Raw genomic sequence first — 13,022 nt, 5'->3', positions numbered from 1 at the left:
AAAATCATAAATAAACTGACAGCCTGGCGAAAAAATGAGAAGGATGATTAAAAAACAAGTCTTTCAAAAAGGATCAATTAATATTTTGCTTTTTTTTGTTTTATCTTGAATTTCAAAATTAAAAAAATATGAAAAATAATAAATAGTGAAAATGATATTCTTAGTAAAATTTTATGGTTAAAAGCCAATTTTTCAATCTAATAATATAAATATATATATATATATTGATCATTTATCCGTATGATTAAAGAGAAAAAGATAATAGTAATCTATTTTTTATTAAACTTTTTAAATTATATTTTATCATATGCAAACAAATAAAACTGATTCAGTATGGTATATGACAAATACAGTTTTTACATAAATATTATAATAGCAATTACTTATTTTTACAATATACTACTATGTGACAATAAAAATCTAAGATCAATGATTTATGCATCCCATTAAAACTAAAATAATTTCATGCACTAAACTCATCATTTTAAGCAAGAAAACACCACTTTAAAAAAACATAAAAGTTAATTACACAAGAATACAATTATTTCATTAGACAAATAAATACAAATGCTTTCAAAAGGCCCCTCCCTCCATAGGAACAAACCTTTTGCTTACATTAAAGTTGGCCAATCAAGGCTAATGCACGTGTAAAAAAATGATAACACGTGTGGTCACACCACTCAACAACTTAACCTTAAAAAATAAAAATAAAAATAAAAATAATACTAATAATCAAAATACATTCCCCTAAAAAGATATGATGAATGATAACTTAAACTATTTATAGATTTTGGTGTATGAATGAATGAATGACCAACTTTAACTCCATATATTCCTCCTTAAGGCCATGAAAAGACCCATCATTCATGCCACCAAAAAACAATGATATCTGACTCACTTCCCCAACACCTAAAGGAAAATGCAAGATTCCCCACCCTTGGGAATCTCCATTGCCCACATGCCATTATGTATAGCATCTCACCCTGATCATCATTACCCTGCTGAAAAATTGAAAATTATAACATAAAGCAAAATTAAACCTCCCTTATTCCAGAGGAAAATCTTTGGTCTTGGATTATGAAAATGTGGAAGTTTAAGTTTTAACCATTATTTTTCTGAGCTTTCTTTGCTCTCATCTTCATCTAAATTGTTATTATTTAGCCTTCTTCTTTTGTTTGGTAATGACAAAGATGAAGATGAAGATGAAGACATAGAACTTATGCTTGTTGCAGGGATAGTTACTCGCAAGTATGGGACTATCTTCAGTGTCTTTCTCAGTGTATTGTCTGTTCCTACTTCTTGCATTAGCCTATAACACTTGTTTATTCCTTCCTGCAAAAATAAATGATTTAAATGTATTTTTATTATCACATGATATTTATTATATGTATGTATGTGTTTGGTACCCTAGTGAGGCCAATGCACCATTTGACAGCCATTGAAGGGTTGATGAAATTGAGATGTTGGGACTCTGATGCAACACAAATTATGGCTGCTGCTGCCATTGATGATGGGCATTGATTCAAGAAATCAACATCTGCATGTTGGTTAAAAATACAAGAATTAATGATGCATTATGATATATATATATATATATATATAGAGATTAATATTTGTACCTATGATTGTTGAGAGAATGATTTGAGTTGCATGAGAGACTAAGTATCTTGTATATAATCCACTAGGATCCACTTTGTAGGCGAAGAAGTCGATGAATGTGAATGGTGTTACCGATCGAAGCCTCCATTTAAGTGCGGTGAGTACTAGGAGTTCCATTCTCCGTATTACCCTTGACTCGAAAACGAATTTTGCATCCTCAACCTAATAAAAATGTTTTAGATCAATTTAAATATATATATATATATATATATATATATTGAAAAATAGACTAGTGCGTATCAAGAAAAGTACCTGAAGATCGACTAAAGATGGTACGTGAGTTTCTTCCATCTTTGCAGCAAGAGACAAGCAAGAGACAGCCAATAGCTGTAAAGGCCAACCATTCACTTGCTACAAAGATGAGAGAAAAAAAGAAAAATTTAGGAAAATTTTGTATGTTTCTGTTATATTAAACACCAAGGAATAAAGGTACATAAAAGCATAATATTGCATTACTTATATATCTCTCTTGAGAATTATAAGTATTAATGGGACCCATAGAAAAGTTTGATTAAATTATATAATGTGAGTTCAAGTGGAACCCATTTTGTACTTATTCAGTGCCCATATTACATTATTGTTATTAACATTTAACATTGCTTAAGTTTATCATGGTATGTTTTTCTTCTTCTTTTTCTTTATCCTTTTTTCTCTCATTGTGAGACCAAGAAGACAGAATGGAAGAAAGAAAATGACTAAGCCAATAATATCTATCTATATATATATATATATACACATAGCTTTCCTTCTTCTTCCTTTCCTCATCCATCTTCATCTTCTTCTATATATATATATATTGTTTGATAAACATCGCAAACCCTCAACCATTGTGTTGGAAGGAGTTGAACTCTTAACCTTTTACTTGGGTACTTTGGAGGGAAATGAACTCTTACTCTCGTATTGTAGGTTCGTATATATATATATATATATATATAACTTTCTTTTCTTTCTTTCTTTGCTTATACATTCTGTTCATCTTCATCTTCTTCCCTCAATCCAAATTAACTAAAAACCTTAGCCTTCATCGAACTAGAAACACTTAAGATAGAAATCTTTTCCCAATAAACTTAACTTTATATATATACATAAACATATACTATATGCTATATATATATATAGAGAGAGAGAGAGAGAGAGAGAGAGAGAGACAGGGCTTACAGGCAAAGTGTGGCTAGAGAGGAACCTGTCCATATAGTTAACAGCAAGATAAGCAGTGAGAGGTTGGAAATGGTAATAAGCCTGAACCTGAATGAAAACATGAGCAAAACAATCAATAGAAAAGTTAAGGGCAAACAAACAACATAATAAAAAAAGAAAAGAAAGGAAAAAAAAAATGTATGCATGCAAGTACTGCAAACCTTAAGGATCCAAGAGACAGAGTTCTGTCTAGCCAAGGAATCTAAAGAACTAGACCTGAACCTTTCAAGATAGTCATTGGCAGGTGAGTAACTTGCCTCCCCTTCAATGAACTCAGCTATGGACTCATTTGAATCCTCAGGGAAGTAGCACTCCACTTGATGGGTGTATTCTGGCATGATGATCTCTTGATCACTTAGTGTTTCAGCCTCCTCATTGCACAAGAGATCACAGCATGAAGAGCTTGAGTCATTATTAATGGAGTAGGAGACCTTCATCCTCATTATTCCTTAGCCATCACAAAGCTTAGATTAGAAAGATAGAGAAGAGTATATAATATTGGAAGGAATTGGTAGGGGATAGAAGGAGGAGGAGGAGGAGGAGGAGGGAGGCCTTCTCTTTGTGAGTGGATATATAATGAGTAGAGAGAAAAAAATAAAAAAATAAAAAAAATGATATATGTATAGAGGGGTCCTTGAAAATACTTGTTCTTTTGTTTGAGTCCCTGACACTTTGCATGTATTTATTTTTGTCACTTGTAAAAGGTGGTAAGGGGTAACTAGCTGTGCTATTATGTTTAAATGATGCATGAAAACTATGTGCTAGTTTTAAAGGTGTGGTAGGGATATGTGTTTGGGTGGAGGTGAGTACTGAGTAGACTAGAAATATATGTTGCAATGAAGTCCTTACTGTCATTGTATTTTAAACATATTTTTAATTTAGACATTGTGATAAAATCTTGATTTTCTTTAGGCATAAATATTTATTTGGGATTAACTGGACATCTTTTCTCTTTGGTTATCTACTGTTCAAATTACAAGGAATCTAAATTTATAAAATCAGGTTGCATTGTAAATGTAGGTTTGTTTTTAATATAAAAAATTTATTATATTGTCAATTGGATAGCCTAATGTTATCACACAACAGTGTAGAGAGGAAAGCAAGGGGTTCGAATTCTTCTCCAACAATATTATTTATACACTGTACATTTGAGTTAAGTACTATTTCTATATTGAGTCCTACGTTGAAAAAACAGTAGTTTCACCCTCTCCAAAATTACAAGATAGAGGATTTTTCTAAAAAGTCAGGGTACATCTTGGTATCTGTTTTTCTCTTTTAACAATCACTTAAATGGGCCATCTGTACCTTATTAATAAAAAAATTATTATATTAAAAAGCATTTAATGGTGGTACGAGCGAGATTGATTTATATTTAAAATAGTTCCATCTTTATTGACTATTATAAGATAATAAAAAATGGAAGCTTTATTCAAACATTGGTTTGAAATATATTCAGTTTTATAATCTTCATGAATATCTTTGGAACTTGGAACAACGGTTCAAATCATTTTGTTTCCTTTTTCTTTTCGTTCAAATAAAAATTATTGTGAAATTAATAAAAATAAAAATATAATGTTGGTTATCTCAATGAAAAATAAAGATGATCATTGATCAATGACTTGAAAAATCTAGGAAATAAATAACTATATTAAGCAAAAACATAAATTTGGGTAAAAAAAATTAGGAAAAAACTACAAAGAGTGTAAATGATTTTATTATATTGAAAATTAAGCATTTGATGACATCAGGGATGAGCAAAAAAATTCAGATCCGATAATCTGATTCAATATCCGATTTTTTGATCCTAATTTTTTGAGTACCCGATCTAAAAATTAGGGTACCCAATTCGAATTTTTTATATGCAACCGGATCGGATCCGGGTTGGGAGAAATTAAAAATTAGGTATCCAAATTAGATCCAATTTTTAATTTTTATTATATATATATATATATATTTATATATTTATATATATATATATATATATATATATTGTTTAAAACTTTATATGGTCTTAAAAAATAAAAAATGAAAAAAAAAATGCAAATCCCTCATCTCAACCATTTAAAAGTTATATATATACATTAATAAATTTAAATTTTACGAGGGCTAAAAATAAAAAATTTCCAAGTGTCTAATCAAATAACTTACAAAGTTATATATATATATATATAAATTTAAATTTACAAGGGGTTAAAAGTAAAAAGAAAAAAATTTTAAATCCCTTGCCTCCCATTCACCAATAGCCATTACCCCTCTCTCTAGCTCAAATCTGATGAGAGCAGCTTAATGCTTGATGAAGTTATTTGATAATGTCTAATCTTTGATAAAACTCTCTATTACTTTTGTTGTGTGGAGAATAATATAAGAGTTTAATGCTAAATTATAAGTTTTTCATATTTGTTTTTTTATGTAATATTGTTATATAAAACAAATCCATGGAGTAAATAAAACTTAAATTCGGATCCGAATATCCGATATCCAATTTAAACCGGATACCCGATAATCGATACTGCTTTAAACCGGGATCAGATATGGGTAAAGTTTTTGTCGATCCGAAAAACCGGATACCCGATCCGGTTTTTAAAACCGAATCGGGTACACAGTTTTGCTCACCCTAGATGACATCTCTATTTGACCAAAATTATTTAATTATAATTAAACTCTAAATTTATTCAAATAAACTCTTTGATTATGCTGAATTTTCAATTTAGACTAACTTAGTTTTATTCAAGTGCAGTCTGATTACCTAAATTCTCTCAAACAAATGCATATTGCAGGGGCAAATACCCCTGCACGTAAAACAAAATCAAAATCACAAAGGCTAACAAAATTAATAAATAAAATAAAATAAGTAAGAATGATCATTTGAATGGATTGTGCAACATTGTAATTGTTGAACTCCCATCCATCTTTACAGCAGTCACACATACTACAGATGCTGTTCTGGATATCATTCTGAAAACAAACATCTAAAAAGGGCATCATACAACTCAACCTACAAATAACCAAAAACCTCAACCTGACTCCACAAGCTGATTCAATGTTTCTAAATCACAGTAAGATCATAAAACATCGAGCAAAATTGTAACTGGATCTAAAGTGTTTGTGTGCTTTTTTTTTTCTTATGAAAAAGGATTTAGCTTAATCACTATCTCCGGTCCATTCCTTCCAGTCCTCATCGATATGCTTTTGGGCCCACACAACTGCTGCTCGTGCCGCTTGAGGCCCCCCGGGAAGTCCCCTTTCGTTCAAGGTGTCAGCCATGTCAATGAAAGGAATCACCAAAAGCGTTCCTGGACCGCCGTACTCGGTGTGCAAGAAGTTGCTTAAGATCTGCCATAATGAGAATATTGGCATATTAAACAATCAGTAACCAGGAAGTACATCACAAAAGAACAGTTTTACCCACAGAAGATGATAAATGTGCAATCTGTGTTGTGCATGTACATTTTGGAATATCCGAACCAAATGTACATGAAAACAAGACATTAAGAACAAGATTGGTTCTTGGACTTCTGATTCTGTGGACTTCATGGTTGATAATGTTGAAATACTTATTTCCAACTAATAATAACACCAAATATGAATTATATTAAGATACAAATCATATTTTGCTACTCACAGACTTCCTAAACCTAAATATACTAAAATATAACATATTTTAACAGAACACTAAAAAAATTATTTCTGTTTACAAAAGGAGAAATCAAGGGCAATGGATGGAGAGCTGATTGTCATTTCTGCTAGAGTTCTCTAGCACCACCCAGATTGCAGTATTCTTATTTTCACAGCAATACCAAAAATAGTCATCAAAATCAGATCGCAGTTTACATGAATATTGTGTAGTTGGTTTGAATAGTTTTTGTGTTATTGAAGTTCTGAAAATTCATTTGTACAAGGAGTTCCCAATGAATGAAAGCATCACAATTCACCAGTATGTGTATATTTAGATAGATCATAGTTTAATGGTCTGCTTTCATATATCCTACTGCTCGTAAGCTTATCTTATGGCTTACTAGCTTAAAATTACTTTATTCTTGAGATATAAGAATGAAGTCTTGCTAGTGCTAGCAAGAAGATTAATTGATGTTTATTAATATTGGAGGCACTTCTCTTGGTGCATTTGTAAATTCCACATGTTACTGCATCTGTCTTTAATTTCAATTCAGCAAATTTTAACTTGATGATGATTACTAAATTCAGCCATTTCATCTAAAATGGAGTTCATGAATACAATAAACTCTCATGACATGCTTTCTGCTCCTTTTGCAATCAAATATTATCTTTAATGAGGCAGAGTTGAAAATAATCAGTAAGTCAAATTGCGGAAAGAAAAACCTTGTAGTTTACCCCTAAGGCAAGTTGAAGCCATTACATCTAAATTTTTTGAGACAGTTCCAATCCTAGCTGCACCATCCACTTGCAATTGCGGCAATCAGATTGGCACAGGTTTTAGGCTAGGGGCAACAGACTGGTAGTGGGGGGCTGCAGCAATAGCCAGTGTCAAGGATGTGCAAACTATTTCACAAACCAATGTCTGCCAGCAAACAAATGGAAGGACTAAGATGCCAGATCCAAATCAAATTTCAGCAACTGAAGTACAGGTCTCTAGTCCTAAAGGGCCAAACTGTTTCAACAATAAAACCACACTTGTTTCCATATTTTACCTTAATATCCAAGACATATTTAGATAGAATACTGAAACTTGTTAAATGAGGCATCGGAGATTCTTTTTGCAGTCTTCAGACACTTAGGATCAACAAAAACCCTAACGATGGTCCAAAAGCTTAAAACATACATTCCAACTTTAATTAGTCATCACTCTTAACCAAGATAAAGTTTTAAGTAACCACCAAAGGCTCTTTTGAGTTCAAAATAAATGAGCACTAGGTTCTTTACAAAGGCATCATCTTGATGGGTTCTAAGCTCATTTTAATTTTTAGTAAGTCAGGTAGAATTGATTTTAGCCTATCCCTAGGTCCAATTTTAGAATTTTTCTAAATATTAAGAATTGTGAAACAATTGTCATATGCTTTGCAAGGAAACTATAATTTTTTTAAATCGACTAATTGTTCTCATTGGTCAACATCATCAAGAAAATTACCTAAGTAACTCTATCAGCTAGTAATGATGTTCCCTACTGATAGATCATGTTAAGCAAATTAGATTGGGTGTTATCTTATTAGAAATGGACAGAATTTAGGTCGATGCAATTTACATACAACCCTAGTGTGTGCCTACAGAAAGATTATCTATATTTCTTATTAATTGCTTTCAACATCACCAAACTCCATTCTTGAATGATTTGCTTAACTAGATCAACCAATAGCGAACATCACTGTTTTTTTTCCTATGAACATAAGCCAAAGAAAATATTACAAGCTCCTTCACTCCCCACTGAATTATTCATAGATTCGCATATTAAATTAAGCCCATTTGAAAAATTTATCAGGTTTGAAGAAATGGTCTAGAGTTCTAGCCTACTAAACTCTACAATCTAAACTCAACAAAAACCATATCCCAAACTGTCCAAGCTTCTTCAAAAGCATACTTCTTTCTAGATGTATACGGTGTGACACAAGAAAAGAGAATGACTAGGATAGCTCAGTTTGTAGAGAAGAGGAATGAAAATTTGATCCATTTCCAATTATTTATCAACTACATCAAATGGGGTTAGGGGTTTAGGGTTTAGGGTAAATAAAAGCAATGTGCCAAGAAAAACAACAATCTTCTCATATATACTATGCAATGCTGGAAATTCAACAAGAAACAAGCTTTACCAGAGGACAAAAATATCAATCAACCAAATGAATCAATGAAAAATCAACATAACACAACAGGACATCATAAACAGAGACCAGAAAAAAAAAGTACACTGGTGATAATGAAAAAATCAATATAACACCAACACATCATAAATTGAAAAATTTATGCTTTAGATAACCAATAAAATTAAAAAATGAAAACAAACCTCAGTGCAGACACCTACAACTTCCTCAACAGAGGTCCCAAAAATATCCTTCTTGGAGAGCTTCTGAAGGAGATGGCTCCTGAACTTCTCTGTCTCCTGAATCAAAACGAGAATTGAGGGGGAAAAAAATCAAAACCAAAAAGATAAACAACCCATGAAAGCAAACCAGTTATGAACACTCACAGCTTCGGCGAACTCGGGAATGGGATCTGGGAAGACGTACTCAGAAGTAGCACTGCGTAGGAAGAAGGAGAAGAAGGAAGGAGGAGAAGGAGAAAGAGAAAGAGATGGTTTGGAAAGGAAAGAAAGGTGGTATTTTGATGAAGGGTTTTGGGAGATTGGAGGAAGGGAGTGGAGGGGAGATGCAAAGAAGGAATGGGAATGGTGAGAGCGGAGAGAAGAGGAAGGAGAAGAGGGGAGGGGAGGAGAGAAGGCTAGCAAGACGCTGCTCCCCGCCATTGACGACCAGAGTAGAGAGCTTCGCCTTTGGCTCTACGCTCTAGCCCATGGAAATGGGTAAGGCACGTGCGGATCACGTGAAAAAGTTGCTATTTCAAAAATTTTTAGGGCTTCTCTCAAATTGGTCTTTTTATATATATCGTCAAAATAGCCTTATGACCATCACATCAATGCTCAGTCAGCACATGTGGTTGAATAATCTCCAAAACAATATTCTCTTGTCTTTGAGCAAATTTGTTTCATGTGTAGTTCAATAGCTGTGATAAGTGCTTGTGTATTAGTAATACGAAGTGTTCTTTTCTTGCGTTGAGCATTACTTTGAGCAAATTTGTTTCATGTGTATTTGTGTACTTTTATTTGTGGAGCCAAATATGAAAGAAAGAAGGCAATGTAGATCGTGAATGCACTATTTGATGAAATCTTGGAAGGAACAAATGTGAGGACACAAGTTGGGTTCAAAGATACGTGAATGTGTGCCAACCTCCGTGTATTCAAGTAATCACATGGTTTGGAGGGGCACAAAGACAGTCACATTTGCGTATTCCAACTCGTGTAATGGTAGGAAGATTTTCACCAATGAGTTTATTTATTAAAGAAGCGACGCGATCTACGGTATAAACGTGTGCCCGTTTATGTTGTCTCGATGAAAAACGTGGAATCGGGAGCATTTCGGCCCCGCGGGGCGGGGGCGGGGGCGGTAGGCTGTAGCAGGTTATTGCAGCAAAAATATTGTAGCAATTCACTGTAGCAGTTACTGTTCTCAGCCCGTAGAAAATCAGAATTCCAGAGAATCCACACGTCCGTGTGGAATTTCCACAGGGCGTGTGGATGCCTGATTCTAGCCTATTTAAAGCTGCGGTTCAGCCCGATTTTAGGATCTTTTTTCCCCATCTTTTTCAACTTTTGAGAGGCTTGCGGCTAGGGTTTAGAGGTATTTGCAAGGCTTTTAGTGTGGTTCTACGGCTTCGACACCGCATTTCTCTTGGAAGACAGCTATTGGGGGAGCTTTCGTCGGCACCTATCCGACAAGTTGTGCCCTAGGCTTAACGAGGGACTTTTGGAGAGGACGAGGCTACTCTATAAGACCGTCGACACGACTACTGAGGGGGTTTTGCTATGGATTACTTGTTTTTACTTTCGATTTTACTATTGATTGTATCTTGCTCCATGAAGAGCTAACCCGTAGTGGGTACTTGGATTTGTGAACCCTAGGATGTATTTGCTTCATTAACCTTTTATTATGTTTTCCTTAATTGATATTTTAATTGAGTTCTAATCTTAAATGCTTTGTTGAATGATTTCTCCCTTAGAGTGATATTAGGGTTGAGAGTTCATAATGGTAATCGTTGTGAGTGAATGACACACCACGAGGGTTAGACAAAGCTAGTGTGGGCTTCTTTTTTTTCACCCGGCCTTTGATTAAGGTATGATCGGTTAAAAAGCATGGATCACAAATCAATTTTTAATTTTATGTTTATGACTTCAAGAGATTATGTGTTCATGACTTCCATTAAGGGCAAGCCCTTAATGTTAATTACCCTGGACATTGTCGTAGGAACCTCCGATTAAGAAATAAATGTAAATAAGGAAACAAATTATGACAATCAATTTTCATTCATTTCAATTAATATGAATTCATAAATTTCATTGAAAATACAAGAAACTTTGAAATCGTCTTGACTTGTATCCGAACTTGTATCTTGAAAATTTTTGCATTTTGGATTTGATTTGCATCCTGAGTTTGATTGAATTTAAAGTTATGACTTCTCCATGTTGATGAACCATAGACTTGATTTTTATTTTTCATAAGCTTCGGCTTTTATGCTTGTGAAGCTCCCTTCTTGACTTGTGAAACTCTTTCGGTCTTTGACTTCTGATGTCTTGAGACTACTGAGTTCAATTGTCGATTTATATGAATTTTCAAACATTGAATTGTGGAACTCTTTGGGTCTTTGACTTTCGATGTCCTGAGACCGCTGAGCTCAATTGTTGATTTATATGGATTTCAAATATTGACTTGTGAAACTCTTTGGGTCTTTAACTTTGATATCCTGAGACCACTGAGCTCAATTGTCAATTTATATGGATTTCAAATATTGACTTATGAAACTCTTTGGGTCTTTGACTTTGATGTCCTAAGACCATTGAGTTCAATTGTCGATTTATATGAATTTTTAAATATTGACTTGTGAAGCTCCTTGGGTCTTTGACTTTGATGTCCTGAACCATTGAGTTCAATTGTCAATTTATATGGATTTTTAAATATTGACTTGTGATGCTCCTTGGGATCTTTGACTTTTGATGTCCTAAGACCACTGAGTTCAATTGTCGATTTTTATGGATCTTTACATCTTGACTTGATTGCTTTGGTTTTGATTATGTATATTATGATATGTCGATGTATGTGCGTCATCATTGCAATGCATGCCTGATTGCCATCTTGAAATATCTCATGACCGGCTTAAAATTTATACATATATATATATATATTTTTCTAATTTCTGTCGCCATCTCGAAATGAATAAGTCACTACTGCTTGTGTCTTATCACCGCGTTGCATGCTTTGTTGCCACCTTAATATATTTATATATATATTATTGCTGCCTTGAGACAAATTTAGTCACCACCTTAAGATAAGCATCCTTGTTGCTACTTCGAGATTAGCATTTATTATTTTATTTATTTATTTATTTTTGGTTGCCCCAGGATAAGTTTTGTCCATGCATGCAGTGCATATTTCCTCTGCTATCCATTTGCTAGCATATCATTTCCAGATTTTTTTTTTATTTATTTTAATCCACACTTATCATAGTGGGTTCTATTTATTTATTTATTTATTTATTTGGAGGGCATGTGAGTATATAGCATGCACACTTCTCATTTTTCATTTCATTCATTTTTTTTTTATTTTTTTTATCATGCGCGTATGCATGCTTTCTCAACTTTATCTCATGCATGTGTGCATGCATATAATGAATTTTTTTTCTTTTTTCTTTTAATTTTATATCATGCCTATATGCATGCATGCCATGCTCCTCATACACATTTAATGTTTCTCATTCTTTCTCTCCTATCACTGTAATATATCATTTCTCATATATATATTTTTTGCATTATTATTTTTTATTTGTTAATTTGCATGTTGTTACTTTCAACAATTCCATAAGATGCACTGTATCATTTCGCATTTCATTTTTTTTTAATTATTTTTTTTATATTTTTTTGCATGCATATATAATAATTTTTTTTAATATTCCCATGCATATCTCTTCATGGTGGGCCCTCCTCTTTCATTTTTTTTTTAAACAAATGATACCAGTGAGGATTTGTTCTTTTGAATTTTAAAAACAATCCAAGTAAAAACAATCCAAGTATCACTTATTCCCACCTGTTTGCAATAAACAAAAGAATCACCCCATCCCCAACATTCAGATAACTTTAATTCAAAGGAAATTAGTTCCCGCAAAGTCATGATGCAAAATAAACACACAAGATCTCAAGTAAAAATTGGAAGAAAGCAAGAAAAATGAAAGAATCGGAGAAGGAACACACCGAGATTCGGAGAGATCGGAAAGCAGAGAAGGGAAGGAGCTTCAAAGTGAGAGATGCTCTCCTGGTGGTTAGGGTTCACAGTGAGAGATGAAGAGAAGAAATGCACAAGCATGTTAAGTTTTAACATGTTAATGGATCCGGATCTGTTTGATTAACAGATCCGGATCCGTGTTATACAAACAGA

General features: G+C 33.2%; 2 protein-coding genes across 2 annotated transcripts; both read right to left on the bottom strand.

Moving 5' to 3' along the window:
- Positions 1-1,053: 1,053 nt before the first annotated feature.
- On the bottom strand, positions 1,054-3,403 carry LOC120283873 (cyclin-D1-1). Its single transcript, XM_039290650.1, has 6 exons — positions 3,018-3,403; positions 2,818-2,904; positions 1,912-2,010; positions 1,620-1,821; positions 1,407-1,537; positions 1,054-1,332 (listed from the first exon to the last, which is right to left on the bottom strand). The coding sequence occupies exons 1-6, from the start codon at positions 3,297-3,299 to the stop codon at positions 1,108-1,110; spliced, it is 1,026 nt and encodes a 341-aa protein (XP_039146584.1). The 5' UTR covers positions 3,300-3,403; the 3' UTR covers positions 1,054-1,107.
- Positions 3,404-5,714: 2,311 nt separating this feature from the next.
- On the bottom strand, positions 5,715-9,344 carry LOC120283809 (protein PLASTID REDOX INSENSITIVE 2, chloroplastic-like). Its single transcript, XM_039290556.1, has 3 exons — positions 9,011-9,344; positions 8,828-8,923; positions 5,715-6,189 (listed from the first exon to the last, which is right to left on the bottom strand). The coding sequence occupies exons 1-3, from the start codon at positions 9,284-9,286 to the stop codon at positions 5,998-6,000; spliced, it is 564 nt and encodes a 187-aa protein (XP_039146490.1). The 5' UTR covers positions 9,287-9,344; the 3' UTR covers positions 5,715-5,997.
- Positions 9,345-13,022: the final 3,678 nt, after the last annotated feature.

Source organism: Dioscorea cayenensis, chromosome 3, assembly GCF_009730915.1.
Source record: "Dioscorea cayenensis subsp. rotundata cultivar TDr96_F1 chromosome 3, TDr96_F1_v2_PseudoChromosome.rev07_lg8_w22 25.fasta, whole genome shotgun sequence".
Classification (NCBI taxonomy): Eukaryota; Viridiplantae; Streptophyta; class Magnoliopsida; order Dioscoreales; family Dioscoreaceae; genus Dioscorea; species Dioscorea cayenensis.
The sequence above is the reverse complement of the archived record's forward strand: the minus strand, read 5'-3'. Positions and strand labels throughout refer to the sequence as shown.